The following is a 26,555-nucleotide window of genomic DNA, read 5'->3' on the forward strand; positions in this document are numbered from 1 at the left end:
GAGTCTCATGGTCTTCAAGTAAGAGTCAGCCAGGGTCTTCCCATCAGTAAGAGTCTCAGGGTCTTCCCATCAGTAAGAGTCTCAAGGTCTCCCAGTCAGTAAGAGTTCTCCCCATCTGAAAGAGTCTTAGGGTCTCCCTGTCGGCCAAGGTCTCCTTATCCCTCAGTAAGCGTCTCAGGGACTCCCCATTACTCAATGTCTCTCCATCAGTAAGAGCATGAAAGTCTCCCAGTTAGCCAGCATCTCCCCATCAAGTAAGAGTCTCAGGTTCTCCCCATTCCTCAGGGTCTCCCCATCAGTAAGAGTCTCGGGGTCTCCCAGTCAATAAGAGTCAATCAGTGTCTCACCATTAGTAAAAGTCTCAAGGTCTCCCAGTCAGTCGGGGTCTCCCCATCAGTAAGAGTCTCCCCATTACTCAGGGTCTCCCCATCAGTAAGAGTCTTAAGGTCTCCCAGTCAGTAAGAGTCAACCAGGGTCTCCCCATCAGTTAGAGTCTCAGGGTCTTCCCATCAGTAAGATTCTCAGGGTCTCCCCATTAGTCAGGGTTAACCCATCATTAAGAGTCTCAGGGTCTCCCTGTAAGTAAGGGTCTCCCCATCAGTAAAAGTATCACGGTTGCCTAATTAGTAAGAGTCAATCAGGGTCTCCCGATCAGTAAGAATCTCAGAGTCTCCCCATCAGCCAGAGTCTCCCCAACAGTAAGAGTCTCAGGGCCTCCCAATCAGTAGGAGTCTCAGGGTCTCCCAGTCAGTAGGAGTCTCAGGGTCTCCCCATCAGTAAGAGTCTTAGGTTCTCCCCATTAGGCCGGAGTCACACTAGAGTACAATATAGACAAGTGCTATGCGAGAAAATATCACATAGCACTCGGACCAGTGTTAATCTATGGGGAAGCTCACATCGCCATTTGTTTTCTCGGGCGTATTCTACATGCAAGTGAAATCTCAGCATGCTGTGATTTTACGCGTATATCGGCCGAGTCTCGCCAATGTAAGTCTATGGGTGTGAGAAAAAAAACGGACACCACACGGACCATCAGTGTGACTTGCGAGAAATACGCAACCATTTTCCTCATTTCAGCCCATTGAACCATTAAATTCATTGGGGAAAAGCAGTGAGAAATGTAAAGCCATACACATGTCATACCGATGTCAGATACATCAGGGGTCCCCAACTCCAGGCCTCGAGGGCCGCCAACGGTGCAGGTTTTCAGGATTTCTTTAGTATTGCATCGGTGGTAATGTGATCATCTGCACAGGTGATGATTCCAACCCCTGTGCAATACTAAGGAAATCCTGAAAACCTGCACTGTTGGCGGCCCTCGAGGCCTGGAGTTGGGGACCACTGAGATACATAGATGCGAGGAAATCTCATCATCATATTGCAAACGCATTACACACAGATAATCATACGGAGAACATTTGTGCGACTCTGGGCCAATTTTTCATACGTTGCGTCTGACTCCGGCATTAGTCAGGGTCTTCCCATCAGTAAGGTCTCTGGGTCATCCCATTACTGAGGGTCTCCCTATCAGTGTCTCCCTCAGGGTCTCCCTATCATAAGAGTCTCAGGTTCTTTGTGTACAAAAAGAAAAGAGGCAATATTAATATATTTGAACAGCTTTGGGCTGTCTGGATGGATGAACCAGGGGTCCCATCAATGGAATTAGTGAGATATAGATTGGGCTTGATTTAATAAAGAGAGATATGATTCATGTTTTTCCCATGAGCAATAATAATGATTGCACGGCTAGAAGCTCCAAAAGGAGATGTTTTCTTTCTAGGCATTACAGTGGTGATGACTATATATTTTGTCCTTTATTTTGTAAATGGGAACTTTTGTTTTTAATTTAATTTGGTCTTTCCCTTTCCATGTCCCATCGGATAATATGGTCTTGTAAAAATCAATGGAAAACTTCAATAAAGTTACTTTATTAAAAGAGTATCAGGTTCTCCTGATTACTCAGGGTCTCACCATCCGCAAGAGTCTCAGGGTCCCCCAGTCAGTCAGGGTCTTCCCATCAGTAAGAATATCAGGGTCTCCCAGTCAGTATGAGTCAATCAAGGTCTCCCCGTCAGTTAGATTCTCCTTATCTATAAGAATCGCAGGGTCTCCCCATCAGTCAGGGTCTCTCAGTCTTCCTCTCGAGCAGGGTCTACTCATAAGTTAGGAGCTCAGCGCTTTCCTATATGCCAATGGCTTCACCTTTGGCTTGAAGGTCATGGTGGGAGGCGTGGGCTCGTGCTGGGCCTTCTGAGTGCCCCAGGGATGGTAGAGCTTGAAGCACTCATTGCAGAAGCTGGCCCGACACTCGATGCAGCCTTTACTGGCCTCCTGTTGTGGTGGTTTACAGAACTGGCACATGATGGCGGTGCTGATGTTCACTGTCTGACGGTACCGCTCTACCACACGCTCCAGGGTCAGGTTTCGGAAAAGATTTCCCAGACCCCTTTCACCGAGGTCCACATCATGCTGGCAGGATGGACATGGGAAAAGCACGCTCTGTGTGTGCCCGCTGCACCGCTTTCTCCCTGGGTACGTACCAAAACCTGCTGAAGAGATGGCACAGTGACCGAACTTGTCCTGAGAGTAACAATGCACCATATCGCCCCCACATAGATCTGGAGCTGGCTAAGCCTCCGCATCTGACTTGTAGGGAGGCACAATATATGCTTGGGTTACCTGACTTCATCAGCCGCTCCTGCTTGAGGACCACTCTCCGGCCCTGCCTTGGGCTCCGGGTGGAGGGCGAGGATGCGGGGGAGTTGGGCTCGGAGTTGGGGTCACACACGTAGCCCCTCTGCAGCAAGATCTCGCTGGCACACACCTGGCACACATTGTGCTTACACGGCAGGATGACTGGGTGCTTGTACATCTCCTTACACACTGGACACAAGAGCTCACGCTCCATGTTCTTCATACTGGTCTGTAACGACAGAAAGGAGAAGAGTCATATAACCGGTACCCCACATGTGGTCCCCTGTACCATAATACCAGAAGTTGGACAGTGTGAGGGTTCCTTGCTCACCTCCTGCCACGGATCCCACCATGCTACTACCAATATGTCACAGATCCCACAGGATATGTCAGGTATCCCACCACTATGTCATGGTTCACGGGGAAGATACCTTTATCATCCCCACCACTCACACCAATTTGTCACGAACCAGGGTTGTTTGGTTGCCCCTGGTTCCTTCTGAAAGGGATTTATCTATATCCCACTTCCAAGCTCCGGCTTGGAACTTGCAGCTCTCTGGCGCCCCCCTTTCCCTCATGTCAGTCAGGGTACTGCACCTAGGGTAATTAGTCGCCAGAAAGGCTGCTTGCTATGTACTGGCTATTGGGCTCGCTGCAGCGAGGGTGATATAACTACTCCCACTCTGGCGGGAACAATAATTATCAAGGCCGCCGTCGCTACAAAGCCTCCCAAACACACAAAGCAAAGTATGCTGCCACCAGCTCCGATTTTTCAAAGTATTGACGGGTCTGGAGCCAACCCAATCAGTAGCATAATTCACTTCAGAGGATGCGACAGTTCGTTTAGAGCATGGAGAAACAAGCTAGTAATTTTAAATTTTACTCGAAAAAAAAGGTAGGCAATGTTTACAAGGTATAAAAAAGATATTAAAAAGAAGACAAAATCATGTGTACATTACAATTACAAATAAAAGAAGGATTACAATTTAAAAAACACATAGCATTCAGATCATTTCATCTCCTGTTTGCCCATGTGCTCAGGAGATACATCAAGATGCATGTCACATCTATAGAGCAGCTGGACCCTGGGCAAAAAGACTTCAGAAGACTGCTCTCTTCACTTCTTGTTTCTTACTTATCACAAAACTGATCCAGCAATACTACTGTGCATCATATTACATCTAATTCCGTCCATTACACTATCAAATCCCACAGGAAGTGAACAGAAAAACACAGATTCAAAATCATATAATTAAAATCATCTTTTATTTTATAATTTGAGATGTAAACTAACTACAATTAACCATAAAAAACCTATAACCTCAGATGTGAGGGACTACTAGGCTACTAGCCTCATAAAACACACTCTATCAATGCAATAAAGAGAAAACTAAATGGCTCACAATCACTGTCAAAACTCATTAGCATTTTGACTATAAATAATTCCCAATAATTATAAGTGACAAAAACTGATTCTCAGAGGAATAGGAAAACATCTAATACAAATACATGATCCATTCAATTAAATTTCTCATGTTCTAATATATATTCATAACTCCCTTATAGAACCCTATCTGCCACAAGTTCTAAACATGTGATGCCAAACAGAGGAGAGTGCTACTTACAGCGTGTGAGGCAAGAGCCGTGTCCCTCCATCCCGACGCGCGTTTCGTCCACACTTCTTCAGTTATGAATATATATTAGAACATGAGAAATCCAATTGAATGGATCATGTATTTGTATTAGATGTTTTCATATTCCTCTGAGAATCGTTTTTTGTCAGTTATAATTATTGGGAATTATTTATAGTCAAACTGCTAATGAGTTTTGACAGTGATTGTGAGCCATTTAGTTTTCTCTTTATTGCATTGATAGAGTGTGTTTAATGAGACTAGTAGCCTAGTAGTCCCTCACATCTGAGGTTATAGGTTTTTTTCTGGTTAATTGTAGTTAGTTTAGATCTCAAATTATTTAATAAAGGATGATTTTAATTATATGATTTTAAATCTGTGTTTTTCTGTTCACTTCCTGTGGGATTTGATAGTGTAATGGACGGAATTAGAACTATTTGTTTCTTAGCCTAAAACCCAGGCACTCCCCCTGTGGTGACATCACTTAGAGGCTGACACCTCCCCTTTACTTAGAATATAAAAACTATTTTTACGCAATTCTCGCTGTATGAATCTCATATACAAAATACACCAGGTTCTGGAGGTCCGCCACGTCGGGGCGATTCTTTTAAGTTTAACCATGGAGTAATTACCTGAACCATTTTCTGAGAAATCCACACTTTGGTCTCATTGCGTTTAGCTGCTAGCAGTTTCAGGGAGTGATAGATCTATCGATGGACATCTGGAATATACAATTCTTACATCTCTAGTCCGGATCAGTGCCAGAATATGTCACCTTAATAGAACAAAGAATCTCATAGTGGTTACACCAGTTTCAACTAGTACCATGTGGGAGGGGGAATGAGTAGTTTTAGGGAGACTGCTGTGCCTGCAGCATAGAACCATAAAAATTCTTCAGGGAGGGGTTTAGGATTCACACAGAAGCAGCAGGCAGAAAGAGAAGAGGGGGGTTGGAATAGCCCACAACATGTCTGGAAAGCCATGTAACCTTCTGAAACTAAACTCACAATATGACATTTTTACATTATCATGACACCTCCCTTTTTTGGACTGGGCTACGGAGGCAGAACCTCCCAGTACTCCTATGTGCACATCTCAGCAGGTTCACCCTGGCAGGACAACCTATCTGCATTGCCATGCTCCCTGCCCGTTTTGTGCTTGATGATAAAGTCGTACTGCTGGAGGGCAAGGCTCCAGCGTAGCAACCTTCCGTTGGTTCCACACATGGCTTGTTGCAAGCGCAGAGGGTGGTGGTCCATCACCACAGTGAAGGTGCGACCATACAGGTAGGGCTGCAAACGTTGCAGGGCCCAGACTTTGGCCAGGCACTCCTTCTCGATGGTTAAATAGGCCACTTCCCTTGGCAGAAGCTTCTGGCTCAGGTACAACATGGGGTGCTCATGGTTCCCGAGTTGACCTCGCTGAGCACAGCACCAAAGCCAAACTCGCTGGCTTTGGTCTGCACCAAGAATGTTTGACTGCTGTCGACTGCTTTCAAAACAGGAGCATTGCACAGGGCTGTTTTCAACGCCTGGAAGGCCCCATCACAGCCGTCGGTCCAGTCGACTATGTGGGGTAGCTTCTTCCTGGTGAGATCTGTCAAGGGTTTTGCCAGGCTACTATAGTTCTGTATGAAATGCCTATAGTACACTGCAGTGCCCAGGAAGGACATCACCTGATTTTGGTCCTGGGGGTGGGCCAAGATGCGATCATGTCCACTTTCCCAGGGTCTGACTTTATGGACTTACCACCTACCCGGTGCCCCAGGTAGTGGACCTCTCTCATGCCCATCTGGCACTTTCCCAGCTTGATGGTCAGACGGGCTTGGTGAATTCGCCTGAGTACCTCCTGAAGAGGCTGCAGGTGTTCATCCCAGGAGGAACTGAAGATGGCAATGTCATCCAGGTACACCACCAGGTACCTCTCCAGACCCTGAAGCAGGTGATTGACCATCTGCTGGAAAGTGGCAGGGGCATTCTTCATGCCGAAGGGCATGACCGTGGACTCGTACAGTCCGAAGGGTGTGATAAAAGTGGACTTCTCCTGCGCCTTGGGGCTCAGGTGAATCTGCCAGTATCCTCGACTCAGATCCATTATGGTGAGATATTTTGCACCAGCTAACCCGCTCAAGAAGCTCCTCGATGAGCAGCATTGGGTGCATGTCAGAGGCTGTGATGGCGTTGAGCCCCCTGTAGTCCATGCAGAACCGGGTGGTCCGATCCTTCTTTGGCATGAGAACTACAGGTGAGGCCCACACGCTCTTTGACCGTTGAATCACTCCCAGCTGTAACATCTCATCGCTCTCCTGGCACATAACCTGCTGCACCTCGTCAGAGATCCGATAGGGTGTTCGCCGTAGTGGGGCATGATTCCTGGTGTCCACCTCACGGACTGCTAACATAGTCCTTCCAGGTCGGTTGGAGAACACGACCTGGAAGGGTTCCATCGTCGTCCGCAACTGCGACCGCTGAGGTTTGGTTAACAAGGCCCTTACCTCCATGTCCTCAATGAGCCCGGCTTTGGCTTGGGCCAGCATGTGCAGGAGAGGTCTTCCTCCCCGTCTTCGGGAAGGCTGCAGACTGGTAGGACTTAAGGTTCATATTTGTGATGCGCCTTCATCATGTTGACGTGAAAGGCTTTTCGCTTACCCCAAGCATGGTCAAGCGTGACCACGTAGGGGACTGGGTTAAGCTGTTGGTGGAAGACGTACGGGCCTTCCCAGGCTGCCTGAAGCTTATCCTTTGTTGCGGGAACCAGCATCCACACCTTTTGACCCACGTGGTAGGCCCGCTCCCGGGCGTTCTGGTCATACCATGACATACTCCACTATGGACACTTCAGAAGGGTTCGGCTCCTCTTCCCAGGATTCCCTTACCAACCCAAGGGGTCCCCGGACTCGCCTGCCGTACAGGAGCTTGAAGGGAGAGAGCCCCGTCTAGGCCTGCGGAACCTCTCGGTAAGCAAATAGCAGGTGTGGGAGGTACCGCTCCCAGTCACACCCTTGTGTCCAAAAACAGCATGCATAGCATCTGTTTGAGGGTACCATTGAAGCGCTCACACAAGCCATTGGTGTGTGGTGATATGCACTCGATACCATACGCTTCACCTGCTTTTCTTACAAAGAGCCTCCAGTAGGCGAGAAATGAATTGGGTCCCTTGATCGGTAGGCATCTCCATGTGAAATCCTACCCGTGAAAAGATAGCCAACAGTGCATCTGCCACCTTATCTGCCCTAGTTGAGGACAGAGCCACTACCTCTGGGTAACAGGTAGCGTAGTCTAAAACAATGAGGGCGAATTGCTTTCCAGAGCTGCTGGGGATGGCCAGCGGGCCCACAATGTCTACCGTGATCCTCTGGAAAGGCTCCTCTATCACTGGCAAAGGAATCAGGGGAGCCTTAAGAGCTGGCCCCACCTTCCCCACTTTTTGGCAGGTGATAGCCGAGCGGCAGTAGTTTGTCTCATCTGTCCCCATCTTGGGCCAATAGAAGTGTTGAGACAGCGGGGCCTTAGTTTTGCTGATCCCCAAGTGTCCAGCGAGCGGGATCTCATGGGCAATCCGCAGCAACTCACTCCTGAATTGGTGCGGGACAACCAGCTGTCTTTCCCTCTACCACTCCTTTTGTGATTTTCCGGGTACTGTCTCCTGGTACAACCTCCCTCGTTCCCAGAACACCCTCTCCTTATCAGTCACGGAAGTGGGCATCTCGGCAAGGTGTCTCAAATTCTCCAGGCTCGCATCTGAGTGCAGAGCGACCTGGAACTCCTGGCTAGGAGCAGCCAGAAGCGACGTCCCTTTCCCACGGGAACCCTCTGGGACCTGCTCCGGGTCCATCACTGGTTCAGTCACGTCCGTGACTGAGGAGCGTCCAGAAGGCAGAATGTTATCTGCTTTTCGGGCACTCTGACTGCGGGTGACAGCAGCTACATAGGCTGTCTCCCCGGGGATTTCCACAGACCCATCAGCTGGCGCTGCTATGGGTACTACATCCCCATCCACCCCCAACATCCCAGGAGCAGTGCTACTTATAGGGCAGTTACCTTCCTCTGTGGCACTGGTCAGTTGCATGGCATCACCTTCCTCATGGTTCCCATGCATCTCCCCATTTCCCTTAGCACCTGTTAGGGGTTCCTCAGCCATCCCACCCCACAGAGTGACGTGGCTGAGCACTCCTGCACCTGTGAATTACATCATCCTTAGGACACAAATGGTTATCAGGTAACACATGCACATTTTCACCATTAGCATTATCTGTATTACCCTCTGCATTTTCAGAAAAATAATTTTCAGGTACATCATTAAAGAGTAAAGCATTGTCAGGTAACACATGCAATTTCCCATTGCTATTATCAGCATTCAGTCCCCAACAAAACATCAGTGGGCAAGTTATCGGTCAGCCCCACTTCCTTCACCCCTCTCCCGGAACCCCTATCTATATACACCCGGGCCATTGGCAGGGGACAGTGGATGCCCCCAATCCCGGTGACAGTCAGGGTTTCCCCCAGAAAAAATCTCTTTAGGGGCCGCCAGTTCGGGTCGGATGAGGGTTCGTTCAGCCCCGGTGTCCTTGAGGCCTGTAGCGACATGGCCCCCCATGGTGACGTGCTGCACTTGTCACACTCCCTCTCAACCGCCCCACCCACCAAAAGAACTGCTGCATTAGGCCCTGGCGAGGGTCGGTGGTTGGTCTGATGCTGTTGGCAATGGGGACAAGGCTGTTGTGAATTCTGTGGCCAAGCTCCCTCCTGTGGATGAGAGTGGTACTGCGGCTTCTGAGTTTCCTTCCTCAGGTAATGAGGTTAAGTCATTAGGTGCTGCTCTATTTAACTCCACCTGGTGCTTTGATCCTGGCCTCCAGTCAATGTTCTAGTATTGGTCTTGCTTCCTCCTGGATCGTTCCTGTGGCCTGTCTATCCTGCATAAGCTAAGTTTTGCTTGTGTTATTTTTGTTTGCTATTTTTTCTGTCCAGCTTGCTATATTGGTTTTTCTTGCTTGCTGGAAGCTCTGAGACGCAGAGGGAGCACCTCCGTACCGTTAGTCGGTGCGGAGGGTCTTTTTGCCCCTCTGCGTGGTTGTTTGTAGGTTTTTGTGTTGACCGCAAAGCTATCTTTCCTATCCTCGGTCTATTCAGTAAGTCGGGCCTCACTTTGCTAAATGTATTTCATCTCTGTGTTTGTATTTTCATCTTACTCACAGTCATTATATGTGGGGGGCTGCCTTTTCCTTTGGGGAATTTCTCTGAGGCAAGGTAGGCTTATTTTTCTCTCTTCAGGGCTAGTTAGTTTCTCAGGCTGTGCCGAGTTGCATAGGGAGCGTTAGGCGCAATCCACGGCTACCTCTAGTGTGGTGTGTTAGGATTAGGGATTGCGGTCAGCAGAGTTCCCACGTCTCAGAGCTCGTCCTTTGTTTTTGGAATTTGTCAGGTCACTTTGTGTGCTCTGAACTTCAATGTCCATTGTGGTTCTGAATTACCTGTTCATAACAGTACTGGAGGCCCAAAGTACTAATGCTTCTCAATAGAGGGAAAAGAGAAGTTCTGAGACCATTTTTTTTTCTTTGCACTGTGTTCTGTCTTTCTTTTCCCCTTTACATCAGGGTGGTTCAGAACACAGGTGTGGACATGGACATTCAAGGTCTGTTCTCTTTGATGGATAATCTCGCTATAAATGTACAGAATATTCAAGATTTAGTGGTTCAGAATCCTATGTTAGAACCTAAAATTCCTATTCTTGAGTTATTTTCTGGAGATAGAGCTAAGTTTTTGAATTTTAAAAATAATTGTAAACTATTTCTGGCTTTGAAACCCCGCTCCTCTGGTGACCCAGTTCAACAAGTTAAGATCATTATTTCTTTATTACGTGGCGACCCTCAAGACTGGGCATTTTCCCTTGCGCCAGGAGATCCTGCATTATGTAATATTGATGCGTTTTTTCTGGCGCTCGGATTGCTGTACGACGAACCAAATTCAGTGGATCAGGCAGAGAAAAATTTGCTGGCTCTGTGTCAGGGTCAGGATGAGATAGAGATTTATTGTCAGAAGTTTAGAAAGTGGTCCGTGCTCACTCAATGGAATGAATGTGCGCTGGCAGCTATTCTCAGAAAGGGTCTCTCTGAAGCCCTTAAGGATGTCATGGTGGGATTTCCTATGCCTGCTGGTCTGAATGAGTCTATGTCTTTGGCCATTCAGATCGGTCGACGCTTGCGCGAGCGTAAATCTGTGCACCATTTGGCGGTATTATCTGAGCATGAACCTGAGCCTATGCAGTGCGATAGGACTTTGACCAGAGCTGAAAGGCAGGAACACAGACGTCAGAATGGGCTGTGTTTCTACTGTGGTGATTCCAGTCATGCTATCTCCGATTGTCCTAAGCGCACTAAGCGGTTCGCTAGGTCTGCCACCATTGGTACGGTACAGTCGAAATTTCTTTTGTCCATTACTCTGATCTGCTCTTTGTCTTCCTATTCTGTCATGGCATTTGTGGATTCAGGCGCTGAATTTGATAGACTTGGAGTTTGCTAGGCGCTGTGGGTTTGTCTTGGAGCCCTTGCAGTGTCCTATTCCATTGAGAGGAATTGATGCTACGCCTTTGGCCAAGAATAAGCCTCAGTATTGGACCCAGCTGACCATGTGCATGGCTCCTGCGCACCAGGAGGATATTCGCTTTCTGGTGTTGCATAATCTGCATGATGTGGTCGTGTTGGGGTTGCCATGGCTACAAGTCCATAACCCAGTATTAGATTGGAAATCAATGTCTGTGTCCAGCTGGGGTTGTCAGGGGGTACATGGTGATGTTCCATTTCGGTCTATCTCATCATCCACCCCTTCTGAGGTCCCAGAGTTCTTGTCTGATTACCGGGATGTATTCGATGAGCCCAAGTCCAATGCCCTACCTCCGCATAGGGATTGTGATTGTGCTATCAATTTGATTCCTGGTAGTAAGTTTCCTAAGGGTCGACTGTTTAATTTATCTGTACCTGAGCACGCCGCTATGCGGAGTTACGTGAAGGAGTCTTTGGAGAAGGGTCATATTCGCCCGTCGTCGTCGCCATTGGGAGCGGGGTTCTTTTTTGTGGCCAAGAAGGATGGTTCGCTGAGACCTTGTATTGATTACCGCCTTCTAAATAAAATTACGGTCAAATTTCAGTACCCCTTGCCGCTGCTGTCTGATTTGTTTGCTCGGATTAAGGGGGCTAGTTGGTTCACCAAGATAGATCTTCGTGGTGCGTATAATCGTGTGGGTATTAAACGGGGCGATGAATGGAAAACAGCATTTAATACGCCCGAAGGCCATTTTGAGTACCTGGTTATGCCATTCGGACTTTCTAATGCTCCATCAGTGTTTCAGTCCTTTATGCATGACATCTTCCGAGAGTACCTGGATAAATTCCTGATTGTATACTTGGATGATATTTTGGTCTTCTGGGATGATTGGGAGTCTCATGTGAAGCAGGTCAGAATGGTGTTCCAGGTCCTGCGTGCTAATTCTTTGTTTGTGAAGGGGTCAAAGTGTCTCTTTGGTGTTCAGAAGATTTCATTTTTGGGGTTCATTTTCTCTCCTTCTACTATCGAGATGGACCCTGTTAAAGTTCAGGCTATTTATGATTGGACTCAGCCAACATCTCTGAAGAGTCTGCAGAAGTTCCTGGGCTTTGCTAATTTTTATCGTCGTTTCATCGCTAATTTTTCTAGCATTGCTAAATCGTTGACTGATTTGACCAAGAAGGGTGCTGATGTGGTCAATTGGTCTTCTGCTGCTGTGGAAGCTTTTCAGGAGTTGAAGCGTCGTTTTTCTTCTGCCCCTGTGTTGTGCCAACCAGATGTTTCGCTTCCGTTCCAGGTCGAGGTTGATGCTTCCGAAATTGGAGCAGGGGCTGTTTTGTCGCAGAGAAGTTCTGATTGCTCGGTGATGAAACCATGCGCCTTCTTTTCCAGGAAATTTTCGCCTGCTGAGCGAAATTATGATGTTGGCAATCGAGAGTTGCTAGCCATGGAGTGGGCATTCGAGGAGTGGCGTCATTGGCTTGAAGGAGCTAAGCATCGCGTGGTGGTCTTGACTGATCACAAAAACTTGACTTATCTCGAGTCTGCCAAACGGTTGAATCCTAGACAGGCTCGTTGGTCGCTGTTTTTCTCCCGTTTTGACTTTGTGGTTTCGTACCTTCCAGGCTCTAAAAATGTGAAGGCGGATGCCCTGTCTAGGAGTTTTGTGCCCGATTCTCCGGGTTTGCCTGAGCCGGCGGGTATTCTCAAAGAGGGGGTAATTTTGTCTGCCATCTCCCCTGATTTGCGGCGGGTGCTGCAAAAATTTCAGGCTAATAAACCTGACCGTTGCGCAGCGGAGAAACTGTTTGTCCCTGATAGGTGGACGAATAAAGTTATCTCTGAGGTTCATTGTTCGGTGTTGGCTGGTCATCCTGGAATCTTTGGTACCAGAGATTTGGTGGCTAGATCCTTTTGGTGGCCATCTCTGTCGCGGGATGTGCGTTCTTTTGTGCAGTCCTGTGGGATTTGTGCTCGGGCTAAGCCCTGCTGTTCTCGTGCCAGTGGGTTGCTTTTGCCCTTGCCGGTCCCGAAGAGGCCTTGGTCACATATCTCTATGGATTTTATTTCGGATCTCCCCGTCTCTCAAAGAATGTCGGTCATTTGGGTGGTTTGTGATCGCTTCTCTAAGATGGTCCATTTGGTGCCCTTGTCTAAATTGCCTTCCTCCTCTGATTTGGTGCCGTTGTTTTTCCAGCATGTGGTTCGTTTACATGGCATTCCAGAGAACATCGTTTCTGACAGAGGTTCCCAGTTTGTTTCGAGGTTTTGGCGAGCCTTTTGTGCTAGGATGGGCATTGATTTGTCTTTTTCCTCGGCTTTCCATCCTCAGACAAATGGCCAGACTAAACGAACCAATCAGACCTTGGAAACATATCTAAGATGTTTTGTTTCTGCTGATCAGGATGATTGGGTGTCCTTTTTGCCTTTGGCTGAGTTCGCCCTTAATAATCGGGCCAGCTCGGCTACTTTGGTTTCGCCGTTTTTCTGCAATTCTGGGTTCCACCCTCGTTTCTCTTCAGGGCAGGTTGAGTCTTCGGACTGTCCTGGTGTGGATACTGTGGTGGATAGGTTGCAGCAGATTTGGACTCATGTAGTGGACAATCTGACTTTGTCCCAGGAGAAGGCTCAACGTTTCGCTAACCGCAGGCGCTGTGTGGGTCCCCGACTTCGTGTTGGGGATTTGGTTTGGTTGTCATCTCGTTATATTCCTATGAAGGTTTCCTCTCCTAAATTTAAGCCTCGTTTCATTGGTCCATATAGGATTTCTGAGGTTCTTAATCCTGTGTCTTTTCGTTTGACTCTTCCAGCTTCTTTTTCCATCCATAACGTGTTCCATAGGTCATTGTTGCGGAGATACGTGGCACCTGTGGTTCCATCTATTGATCCTCCTGCTCCGGTTTTGGTTGAAGGGGAATTGGAGTATATAGTGGAGAAGATTTTGGATTCTCGTGTTTCGAGACGGAAACTCCAGTATCTGGTTAAGTGGAAAGGTTATGGTCAGGAAGATAATTCCTGGGTCTTTGCCTCTGATGTCCATGCTGCCGATCTGGTTCGTGCCTTTCATGTGGCTCATCCTGGTCGGCCTGGGGGCTCTGGTGAGGGTTCGGTGACCCCTCCTCAAGGGGGGGGGGGTACTGTTGTGAATTCTGTGGCCAAACGCCCTCCTGTGGATGAGAGTGGTACTGCGGCTTCTGAGTTTCCTTCCTCAGGTGATGAGGTTAAGTCGTTAGGTGCTGCTCTATTTAACTCCACCTGGTGCTTTGATCCTGGCCTCCAGTCAATGTTCTAGTATTGTTCTTGCTTCCTCCTGGATCGTTCCTGTGGCCTGTCTATCCTGCATAAGCTAAGTTTTTCTTGTGTTATTTTTGTTTGCTATTTTTTCTGTCCAGCTTGCTATATTGGTTTTTCTTGCTTGCTGGAAGCTCTGAGACGCAGAGGGAGCACCTCCTTACTGTTAGTCGGTGCGGAGGGTCTTTTTGCCCCTCTGCGTGGTTGTTTGTAGGTTTTTGTGTTGACCGCAAAGCTATCTTTCCTATCCTCGGTCTATTCAGTAAGTCGGGCCTCACTTTGCTAAATGTATTTCATCTCTGTGTTTGTATTTTCATCTTACTCACAGTCATTATATGTGGGGGGCTGCCTTTTCCTTTGGGGAATTTCTCTGAGGCAAGGTAGGCTTATTTTTCTCTCTTCAGGGCTAGTTAGTTTCTCAGGCTGTGCCGAGTTGCATAGGGAGCGTTAGGCGCAATCCACGGCTACCTCTAGTGTGGTGTGTTAGGATTAGGGATTGCGGTCAGCAGAGTTCCCACGTCTCAGAGCTCGTCCTTTGTTTTTGGTATTTGTCAGGTCACTTTGTGTGCTCTGAACTTCAATGTCCATTGTGGTTCTGAATTACCTGTTCATAACACAAGGCCTCTTGTGTGTGTGCTGGCAGGGGCACTAACGTTGGTTGCAGGCTTATACCATCTCCAGCTGGCAGTTACTGGCTTCCGTACTTCAGATCTACGGTTGGCCTCATAGGCATCGGCAATCTGTGCTGCTTTAGTCACCTCTTTGGGCTCTCTGTCCATCACGAACTGTCGCACCTCAGCTGGGCAAACATGTAAAAATTGGTCTGGTTAAAGTGGGTCCTGAGTCCATGCATCACATTGCCGAAGCTCTCGTGTGGGCCACGTTGGAGGTTCCGGAACTTTCTATGGAAAACCTCAGCTGTAAGCTGGTACTTGGTTATCAGGGAATGCTTGATGGCCTCATAGTCACCATCTTGATCTTGAGGGAGAGCAGCAAACGCCTCCAGAGCTTTGCCTCTTAGCTCTGGGGTCAGGTATCGGGCCCATTGGTCCCCAGGCAGCCGGTACTGTCTGCAGGCTTTCTCAAATGCCCGAAGAAAAGTGTCCAAGTCCCCAGTCCTTTTCCATCACAGGAAAGCACTTTGGCCGGGGTTTAGGGGTCTGAGCGTTGTTGGGCTCACCGCTGGATTGGGATGACCCCGGCACTGTGGAGCTTACTCTTTGCCACATGGTTTTTTTTGCCTTCCTCTGGCTCAACATGTTAGGGCAGGGCAGCACGGTGGCGCAGTGGTTAGCACAGCAGCCTTGCAGCACTGGAGTCTTGGGTTCAAACCCCAGCAAGGACAACATCTGCAAAGAGTTTGTATGTTCTCTCCGTGTTTGCGTGGGTTTCCTCCGGGTACTCCGGTTTCCTCCCACATTCCAAACACATACCGATAGGAATTTAGATTGTGAGCCCCAACAGGGACAGTGATGATAATGTGTGCAACCTGTAAAGCGCTGCGGAATATAAAGATTATTACTAGATGGTGGCCCGATTCTAACGCATCGATTATTAGGGCATGTTAGGTTAGGCTATGGGTTGAACTAGATGGACTTAAAGTCTTCCTTCAACCTTAATAACTATGTTACTATGTATTTGAGCCTTGGATTTGCCCTGAGGGTCCAGGCCATGGTACGTGCATACTCCAACAAGAGTGTCCTTTTCTGCTGGGTGTACCAGGCTTCTCCTTTTGCTGCCATCATTGCCAAATAATAGATAGGATAGAAAAATGAGGAGAAGGGTAGGGGGTAATCGCAAGTACACACTATTGTCTAGGGACTAGTAAACACTGAGCTTGTTCTCCAAAACTTTTTTCCGCCAAGTCCTCGCAAGAACTGTGCAAGTTTTTAGTGAGAGGAATGATTGCTCAAACCCGATCACTAATGCTCTATTATACCACCGCTCTGCCACCAATATGTCACGGATCCCACCGTGCTGCCACAATATGTCACAGTTCCCACCGGATATGTCAGGGATCCCACCACTATGTCACAGTTCACGAGGAACATACCTTTATCATCCCCACCACTCACACCAGTTTGTCACGAACAGGGGTTGTTTGGTTGCCCCTGGTTCCTTCTGAAAGGGATTTATCTATATCCCACTTCCCAGCTCCGGTTTGGAACTTGCAGCTCTCTGGCGCCCCCTTACCCTCAGGTTAGTCAAGTTGCTGCACCTAGGGTAATTAGTCACCAGAAAGGCTGCTTGCTATGTACTGGCTATTGTGCTTGCTGCAGCGAGGGCAATATAGCTACTCCCACTCAGGCAGGAGCAATAATTATTAACGCCGTAGTCGCTACAAAACCTCCCAAACGCACAGAACAAAGTATGCTGCCACTAGCTCTGATTTTTCAAAGTATTGATGGGTCCGGAGCCAACCCAATCAGTAGCGTAGTTCACTTCAGAGACGCAACAGTTTGTTTAGAGCATGGAGAGACAAGCTAGCAATTTTATATTTTACTCCAAAAAAAGGTAGGCAGTGTTTACAAGGTATAAAAAAACATGTTATAAAGAAGACAAAATCATGTGTACATTACAATTACAAATAAAAGGATTAAAATTGAAAAAACACTTACACAGCGTTCAGATCATTTCATCTCCTGTTTGCCCATGTGCTCAGGAGATACTGTACATCAAGATGCAAGTCACACCTATAGAGCAGCTGGACCACGGGTGGCAAAAAGACTTCATAAGACTGCTCGCTTCACTACTTGTTTCTTAGCCTAAAACCCAGGCACTCCCCCTGTGGTGACATCACTTAGAGGCTGACACCTCCCCTTTACTTAGAATATGAAAACTATTTTTACTCATATCTCGCTGTATGAATCTCATATACGAAATACACCAGGTTCTCGAGGTGCACCACGTCGGGGTGATTCTTATATGTGCAAGCACGGAGCAATTACCAGAACTGTTTACTGAGAAATCCACGCTTTGCCCTTGTTGCATGTAGCTGCTAGCAGTTTCAGAGAGTGAGAGATCTATCGATGTACATCCAGAATATACAATTCTTATATCTCTAGCCCAGATTGGTGCGAGAATATGTCACTTTAATAGAAAAAAGAATCTCAGGGTGGCTACACCAGTTTCAACTAGTACCATGTGGGAGGGGGAATGAGTAGTTTTAGGAAGACTGCTCTGCCTGCAGCATAGAACCATAAAAATTATTCAGGGAGGGGTTTAGGATTCACACACACAAGCAGCAGGCAGAGAGAGAGAGGGGGGGGGGGGCGTCGGAATGGCCTACAGCGTGTCTGGAAAGCTAAGTAACCATTCTGAAAATAAACTCACAATATCCACATTTTTACATTATCGTGACACCTCATTAATCGTGGCCGATTCTGGAACTGCACAGACTCCAGACTGAACAGTCCAGATCATGGCTGGTGACTATACAAAGAGCAAGCACATTGTGCCCACCAGACGGAATCGTACATTCTACACAGCAGGAGTGCGGTTTACATAGGTATTTGTGAAGTGTAAATTATATGACATGAGGTTTTCTAATTGTTGCAAGAATATAAATCTGAGAATAGTGAGGTGCGTTAGTATTCAGCCCCCTGTACTCTGATGCCCCTAAATAAAATCCTGAGTGACCAATTGTGGTGCCCCAGGGGTCCAGTTGCCACAGAGGTACTGCACTTCACCCAGAGGTGTGGTATCCCACTTTCAGGTAAGGCGGGAGCACTACCCAGGACTCTTAACTCTCACATCCAACACACACCAGTTCAGTCGGGGCGCCTGGGCATACCCTTAGGGAGGAAAGCCTCATCCCAGGCTGGATTGGATGGGGTGGTGGGAGTGGGTGGGGTAGGTAGAGTAGGAGAGGAGCTAATTAGGAGGGAAAGTTAGGGAGATTGTGAGAGGAAGGGGATGTAGCGAGATGTGCTGAAAAGGAGCTAGAGAGAGATTGCAGAATAGAGAGGAAGAAGGGGTCCTAGAGGTACAGGTAGTGCAGAAACCACCCTAGGGGCCCGCATCCACAAGTGGAAGGACCAGGTCGCAGTCAGGGGACCGGCCCCAACCTAATGGAAATCTTCAAGTTCAGCTAAGAAACCAGAGGCTGTGTGTCACGATATGGTATGAAATATCATAAGTAGTTCTCTTGCTAGCCTGAGTGGGCTAAGCCCCCCCTTCTTGGAGCACAGTTTGAGCTGCAAATTCCTGGCTTTCCTTCTCTGAGAGTATGGGGGAAGAGAGGTTTTATTGCCGAATGGAATTTACGACTAGCATTTCCTGTGTAAGCTCATGTTCAGCTATAAGGAAAAGTGGCTCCAAAAATTCATGAAAGATTCTTTGTTTAGTTTTTGTTAGATATTAGGCAAACGATTTAAGCTAGAAATACGAAAATATATATTCGTAGTCTCACTCGGTGTAGGTACCCATCCCTTTAAACTCGGGTTTCTAACTCCATCTGGTAAAGAAGTAGGGATTTCTCTGTAAATATGTATCCCAGTTAGGACATATTTGATCTCATTAGAATGCTCACGTTAATCTGAGATGAATGATGAGCTTTTTAGGACACTGACATGTTTTGTAGTGAAGTTATAGAAATCAGAGAGAATAGTTTAAAGTTTAGGCAGAATGTAGAGAGAGGAGGGTCTGGATAAGCCAGCCTTTCTGTGATGTCACAGCCTTGAAAGTATAACTGGCTGCACACATCCCCAGCTGTCGCTCTGCTAGATTTCTTCCTGACTTCTTGTCCTCTCCTGAAGCCAGCAGCATCCCATGGACTGGGATATATGGAAACTGCCCTAGCCTGGTTGCCTGTCATGCTTTGAACATGTAAGTGTTGCTTTTTTCTCATTTATTCCCTTTATGTTATAATTACCCATGTACATATTTGCAATTGTCTCATTTGTAACTTCTTTATAAAATATTTTTCATAAAGCACTGCCTAATTAATTTTAATGGGATATACTATTATATATTAGTTCGTTCTCCTGTTCTAAACCGTACCCTAAGTCTCTGAAGGGAAATACGCTACTGTTACTGTTGTGTTGGGTTAGCTTCGGACCCGTTAATCGAAGCTGGTGGCAGCGAACGTGCGCTGACTGTTGAGCGATGCTGAAGCGACTGCGGGGTTAATAATTATTGTTCCTGCCTGTGTGGGAGTAGTTATCGCATCGCTGCAGCGTGCCCAATAGCCAGTACATAGCAGGCAGCCTTTCTGGTGACTAATTACCCAGGGTGCAGTACCTAATCTGACCTGAGAGTAAGGGGGGCGCCAGAGAGCTGCAAGTGTTAAGTGGAACTGTAAGCGGGATATACATAAATCCCTGCAGTTTGTGGTATATTGAAAGCAGTGGGATACCTATTATAAGCCCCTGCTGTAAACTAAGAGGTCAATAGCCTTGTGTGTGGTTTTACATCACATCGTGGAGTGGAGGGATAACTAAGATAAGCCCCCTGCACATGTGATAGCCGTCTGTTGGCCTAAAGTCACCTCAATCCGTGACGTAGGGGTGACGGTCACTATGTGAATCCTGACCCATTGGTGACAGCGGTCAGGGGAATCGTGACAATTGGTGGCAGCGGTGGGATAACTAAGATAAGCCCCCTGCACATGTGACAGCCGTCTGTTGGTCTAAAGTCACCTCAATCCGTGACGTAGGGGTGACGATCACGGTGTGAATCCTGACCAATTGGTGACAGCGGTCAGGGGAATCGTGACAATTGGTGGCAAGGCGGTGGGATATCTTAGAGCATTAGTGATTTGGTTTGAGTAATCATTCCTCTCACTAAAAACTTGCAGAAAGTTCTTGCGAGGACTCTGCGCAAATAAGTTTGGAGAACGAACTCAGTGCTTTTTAGTTGTGAGACAATTGTGTACTGGTAATTATCCCTTCCCTTTCTCTTCGTTTTTCTATCCTATCTTTTATTTGGCAGCCATGGTTGTGCTGGGAGAAACCTTCTATGAGCAGCAGACCAGAGACACCCTTGTCGCCTTATGCAAGTCACAGCACATTGACTTTGCAAGCAAAAATAAAGCCCAACTGGTCGCAGAACTGGTGCAATGGGAAGCCGCTCGAGACCAATCTCAGAGCTCAGAGGCCGCAGAAGCCAGCACCAGCGAACATGGTGCTGCAGCAGAGGTCCAACCACTGAATGCTGGCCCTGTTAGCGATCCGGGCGAATTGGACCCACACCTGCAGGCGGCCTTGAAAGAATTCCCCACTGACGACCTTGAGGGACGTCGGCAGCTGATTCAGCAATACCGGCAAGAGGCCCGAGCTGAGCGAGAGGCCCAGGCCCAGCGAGCCGAGCGCCAAGCCCAGCGAGAACATGAACTGGAGATGCTCCGGCAGGGGGGGATGCCCTCCACCGCCCAGAGACGTGAGCCCAGCAGCGCTCAGATACCTAAGCCCCGGCCCGATCACTTCCCTGTTATGGAGAAGGACGGGGACTTGGACACTTTTCTGCGGGCCTTTGAGAAAGCCTGCAGGCAGTACCAGCTGCCTACAGATGAATGGGCCCGATACCTGACACCAGGGCTGAGAGGTAAAGCTCTGGAGGCGTTTGCTGCCCTCCCTCAAGAACAAGATGGTGACTATGAGGCCATCAAAAAGGCTTTGATAGCCAAGTACCAGGTTACACCCGAGGTGTACCGTAGAAAGTTCCGGACCCTCCAACGTGGCCCACACGACAGTTACAGTGATGTGGTGCATGGACTGGGGACCCACTTTGACCAGTGGACCCAAGGACTGTCAGTGACCACCTTTGCACAGCTGCGAGACCTGATGATCAAAGACCAGTTCTTTCATATTTGCCCAGCTGAGGTGCGAGAGTTCGTGATGGACAGAGAACCCAAAGACGTGACGAAAGCAGCGCAGATTGCCGATGCCTATGAGGCCAACCGTAGATCGGAAGTGCGGAAGCCAGTCACCACCAGCTGGAGAGGGGGTAAGCCTGCAACCAACGCCCGTACCCCTGCCAGCCAACACACCAGAGGTCCTGTCCCTGTGGCCAACAACACCAGACCTACCACCGAACCTCGCACGTGTTACCACTGCAATCAGACTGGTCACATCAGTACCTACTGCCCAGCCAAGCAGAAGAACCCCCTAGCCAAGGCCCCAGGGCCTAATGCAGCAGTTCTTTTGGTGGGTGGTGTGGTTGGGAGGGTGTGTGACAACGTACAGCCCGTTACTGTGGGGGGCCATGTTGCTACAGGCCTCAAAGACACCGGGGCTGAACGAACCCTCATCCGACCCGAACTGGCGGCCCCTGAAGAAATCATTCCGGGGAAAACCCTAACTGTCACTGGGATTGGGGGCATCAGCTGTCCCTTACCGATGGCCCGGGTTTTTATTGATTGGGGTGCCGGGAGCGGGGTGAAGGAAGTGGGGCTGTCTGATAATTTGCCCACTGATGTTTTGTTGGGGACTGATTTGGGGAGGATGGTTGCATACTACGTCCCTGACACCCCTCCCCAATCTACTAATAAGGGTAAAGTTAACCCTGATGATGATGATGATGATGGGAAATCGCATGTGTTACCTGACCATGCTTTATCTTGTAATGATGCATCTAATAACCATTTTTTCCCTAGGATTGATGGTGAAAATGTTGTACCTGTGCCAGCTGAACCTGATAATGATTTTTTTGTGAAGGTTAATGTGTCCATAGGTACAGGCGTGCCCAGCCACGTCGCTCTGCGGAGTGAGACGGCTGAGGAACCCCTAACAGGTGCAAGTGTCGGTGCTACAGGAGATGGGGAGATGCATGGGAACCGTGAGGAAGGTGATGCCATGAAAGTGACCAGTGCCACCGAGGAAGGTAACTGGCCCATAAGTAGCACTGCCCCTGGAGTGTTGGGGGTGGATGGGGAGGTAGAGCCCATAGCAGCGTCGACTGATGGGTCTGTAGAAACCCCCGGGGAGACAGCCTACGTAGCTGCTGTCACCCGCAGTCAGAGTGCCCGGAACGCAGATAACTGTCTGCCTTCCGGACCCTCTTCAGTCATCACTGTGACTGAACCAGAGGTGGACCCAGAGCAGGTCCAAGAGGGTTCCCGTGGGGAAGGGACCCTGACGTCGCTTTTGGCTTCCCCTAGCCAGGAGTTTCAGGCCGCTCTGCACACAGATGTGAGCCTAGAGAGTTTGAGACAACTCGCCGGGACGCGCTTCTCCGAGACCGATAAGGAGAAGGTGTTCTGGGAACAAGGTAGGTTGTACCGGGAGACAGTACCCGGAGAATCACAAAAGGAGTGGTTGAGGGAAAGACAGCTGGTCGTCCCACAGCAATTCCGGGGTGAGTTGTTGCGGATTGCCCATGAGATCCCGCTAGCTGGACACTTGGGAATCAGCAAAACTAAGGCCCGGCTGTCTCAACACTTCTATTGGCCTAAGATGGGGACAGATGTGTCAAACTACTGCCGCTACTGTGTCACCTGTCAAAGGGTGGGGAAAGCGGGGCCTGCTCTTAAGGCTCCCCTGATCCCTTTGCCAGTGATAGAGGAGCCTTTCCAGAGGATCGCGGTGGACATTGTGGGCCCGCTGGCCGTCCCCAGCAGCTCTGGAAAGCAATACATCCTTACTGTGGTAGACTACGCTACCCGGTACCCAGAGGCAGTAGCTCTGTCCTCAACTAGGGCAGATAAGGTGGCGGATGCCCTGTTGGCCATCTTTTCACGTGTAGGATTTCCCAGGGAAATGCTTACTGATCAAGGGACCCAATTTATGTCTCGCCTAATGGAGGCTCTCTGTAAGAGAATGCAGGTGAAGCACCTGGTATCGAGTGCGTATCACCCACAGACCAATGGCTTGTGTGAACGCTTCAATGGTACCCTCAAACAGATGCTACGCATGCTGGTTGAGACCCAAGGGCGCGACTGGGAGCGGTACCTCCCACACCTGCTGTTCGCTTACCGAGAGGTTCCGCAGGCCTCGACGGGGTTCTCCCCCTTCGAGCTCCTGTACGGCAGGCGAGTCCGGGGACCCCTTGGGTTGGTAAGAGAATCCTGGGAAGAGGAGCCGAACCCTTCTGAAGTGTCCATAGTGGAGTATGTCATGCGCTTCCGTGACAAGATGCAGACCTTGACGCAGTTGGTGCATGACAACATGACGCAGGCTCAGGCTGATCAGAAGCACTGCTACGACCAGAACGCCCGGGAGCGGACCTACCACGTGGGTCAAAAGGTGTGGGTGCTGGTCCCCGTACCAACGGATAAGCTTCAGGCAGCCTGGGAGGGCCCGTACGTCGTCCACCAACAGCTCAACCCGGTCACTTACGTGGTCACGCTTGACCACGCTCGGGGTAGGCGAAAGGCCTTTCACGTCAACATGATGAAGGCTCATCACGAACGTGAACCTTTCGTCCTACCGGTCTGCAGCTTGCCCGAAGACGGTGAGGAAGACACCCTCCTGGACTTGCTGGCCCAAGCCAAGGCCAATGGGTCCATCGAGGATGTGGAGGTAAGCGCCTCGTTAACTGAACCCCAGCGGGTGCAGTTGCAAACCACACTGGAACCTTTCCGGGTCGTGTTCTCCAACCGACCTGGGAGGACTGAGTTAGCAGTCCACGAGGTGGACACCGGGAATCACGCCCCACTACGGCGAACACCCTATCGAATCTCTGACCAGGTGCAGCAGACTATGCGCCAAGAGATCGATGAGATGTTACAGCTGGGGGTGATTCGACGGTCAAAGAGCGCGTGGGCATCACCTGTAGTTCTCGTGCCAAAGAAGGACCGGACCACCCGGTTCTGCGTGGACTACAGGGGGCTCAACGCCATTACAGCCTCTGACGCGCACCCAATGCCGCGCATCGAGGAGCTGCTTGAGAAGTTAGCTGGCGCAAATTACCTAACAATAATGGATCTGAGTCGAGGATACTGGCAGATTCCCCTGAGCCCCGAGGCGCAGGAGAAGTCCACCTTTATCACACCCTTTGGACTGTACGAGTCCACGGTCATGCCCTTCGGCATGAAGAATGCCCCTGCCACTTTCCAGCGGATGGTCAACCTCCTGCTTCAGGGACTGGAGACGTACGCCGTGGCGTACTTGGATGACATTGCCATCTTCAGTCCCTCCTGGAAGGAACACCTGCAGCATCTTGAGGAGGTGCTCAGGCGAATTCACCAAGCAGGACTGACTATCAAGCCGGGAAAGTGTCAGATGGGCATGAGGGAGGTTCACTACCTGGGGCATCGGGTAGGCGGGAACACCCTGAAGCCAGAGCCTGACAAAGTGGGAGTGATCGTGAACTGGCCCACTCCCGTGACCAAGAAACAGGTGATGTCCTTCTTGGGCACTGCAGGGTACTATAGGCGCTTCGTAAAGCACTATAGTAGCCTGGCAAAACCTTTGACGGACCTCACCAGGAAGAAGCTACCTCACATTGTCAACTGGACAGATGGCTGTGAGGGGGCCTTCCAGGCGTTGAAAACTGCACTGTGCAACGCCCCTGTGTTGAAAGCAGTCGACAGCAGTCGACCGTTCTTGGTGCAGACCGACGCCAGCGAGTTTGGCCTTGGTGCTGTGCTCAGCCAGGTTGACTCGGAGGACCAAGAGCACCCCGTGTTATACCTGAGCCGGAAACTTTTGCCGAGGGAAGTGGCCTACTCCACCATCGAGAAGGAGTGCCTGGCCATAGTCTGGGCCCTGCAGCGCTTGCAGCCCTACTTGTACGGTCACACCTTCACTGTGGTGACCGACCACAACCCTCTGCGCTGGCTAAACGCCATGTGTGGAACCAACGGCAGGTTGCTACGCTGGAGCCTTGCCCTTCAGCAGTTTGACTTCACCATTGAACATAAAACGGGCAAAGCGCATGGGAATGCAGATGGACTCTCCCGCCAGGGTGAACCTACCGAGGTGCCCATGGAGGCATACCGTGGGGTACTGCCTCCCTAGCGCACACCAAAAGGGGGAGGTGTTACAATATGGTATGAAATATCATAAGTAGTTCTCTTGCTAGCCTGAGTGGGCTAAGCCCCCCCTTCTTGGAGCACAGTTTGAGCTGCAAATTCCTGGCTTTCCTTCTCTGAGAGTATGGGGGAAGAGAGGTTTTATTGCCGAATGGAATTTACGACTAGCATTTCCTGTGTAAGCTCTTGTTCAGCTATAAGGAAAAGTGGCTCCAAAAATTCATGAAAGATTCTTTGTTTAGTTTTTGTTAGATATTAGGCAAACGATTTAAGCTAGAAATACGAAAATATATATTCGTAGTCTCACTCGGTGTAGGTACCCATCCCTTTAAACTCGGGTTTCTAACTCCATCTGGTAAAGAAGTAGGGATTTCTCTGTAAATATGTATCCCAGTTAGGACATATTTGATCTCATTAGAATGCTCACGTTAATCTGAGATGAATGATGAGCTTTTTAGGACGCTGACATGTTTTGTAGTGAAGTTATAGAAATCAGAGAGAATAGTTTAAAGTTTAGGCAGAATGTAGAGAGAGGAGGGTCTGGATAAGCCAGCCTTTCTGTGATGTCACAGCCTTGAAAGTATAACTGGCTGCACACATCCCCAGCTGTCGCTCTGCTAGATTTCTTCCTGACTTCTTGTCCTCTCCTGAAGCCAGCAGCATCCCATGGACTGGGATATATGGAAACTGCCCTAGCCTGGTTGCCTGTCATGCTTTGAACATGTAAGTGTTGCTTTTTTCTCATTTATTCCCTTTATGTTATAATTACCCATGTACATATTTGCAATTGTCTCATTTGTAACTTCTTTATAAAATATTTTTCATAAAGCACTGCCTAATTAATTTTAATGGGATATACTATTATATATTAGTTCGTTCTCCTGTTCTAAACCGTACCCTAAGTCTCTGAAGGGAAATACGCTACTGTTACTGTTGTGTTGGGTTAGCTTCGGACCCGTTAATCGAAGCTGGTGGCAGCGAACGTGCGCTGACTGTTGAGCGATGCTGAAGCGACTGCGGGGTTAATAATTATTGTTCCTGCCTGTGTGGGAGTAGTTATCGCGTCGCTGCAGCGTGCCCAATAGCCAGTACATAGCAGGCAGCCTTTCTGGCGACTAATTACCCAGGGTGCAGTACCTAATCTGACCTGAGAGTAAGGGGGGCGCCAGAGAGCTGCAAGTGTTAAGTGGAACTGTAAGCGGGATATACATAAATCCCTGCAGTTCGTGGTATATTGAAAGCAGTGGGATACCTATTATAAGCCCCTGCTGTAAACTAAGAGGTCAATAGCCTTGTGTGTGGTTTTACATCACATCGTGGAGTGGAGGGATAACTAAGATAAGCCCCCTGCACATGTGATAGCCGTCTGTTGGCCTAAAGTCACCTCAATCCGTGACGTAGGGGTGACGGTCACGATGTGAATCCTGACCCATTGGTGACAGCGGTCAGGGGAATCGTGACAATTGGTGGCAGCGGTGGGATAAC

The 26,555-nt window shown here is 49.0% G+C and overlaps 1 protein-coding gene across 4 annotated transcripts in view; it reads right to left on the reverse strand.

The window, feature by feature from the left end:
• Positions 1 to 26,555, reverse strand: part of TRIM46 (tripartite motif containing 46) — a 78,042-nt gene that overhangs the window by 42,496 nt on the left and 8,991 nt on the right. For 2 of the 4 annotated variants that reach the window (XM_069768924.1, XM_069768905.1), the window contains exons 2-3: positions 2,680 to 2,923; positions 2,203 to 2,546 (exon numbers count right to left, since the gene is read on the reverse strand). In XM_069768924.1, the coding sequence (XP_069625025.1) occupies positions 2,203 to 2,546; positions 2,680 to 2,923 (588 nt within the window). Of the gene's footprint in view, positions 1 to 2,202; positions 2,550 to 2,679; positions 2,924 to 26,555 lie in introns of all 4 variants that reach the window. The other 2 variants (XM_069768915.1, XM_069768896.1) reach the window with 1 other exon arrangement.

Source organism: Ranitomeya imitator, chromosome 1, assembly GCF_032444005.1.
Source record: "Ranitomeya imitator isolate aRanImi1 chromosome 1, aRanImi1.pri, whole genome shotgun sequence".
In the NCBI taxonomy this organism is placed as follows: Eukaryota; Metazoa; Chordata; class Amphibia; order Anura; family Dendrobatidae; genus Ranitomeya; species Ranitomeya imitator.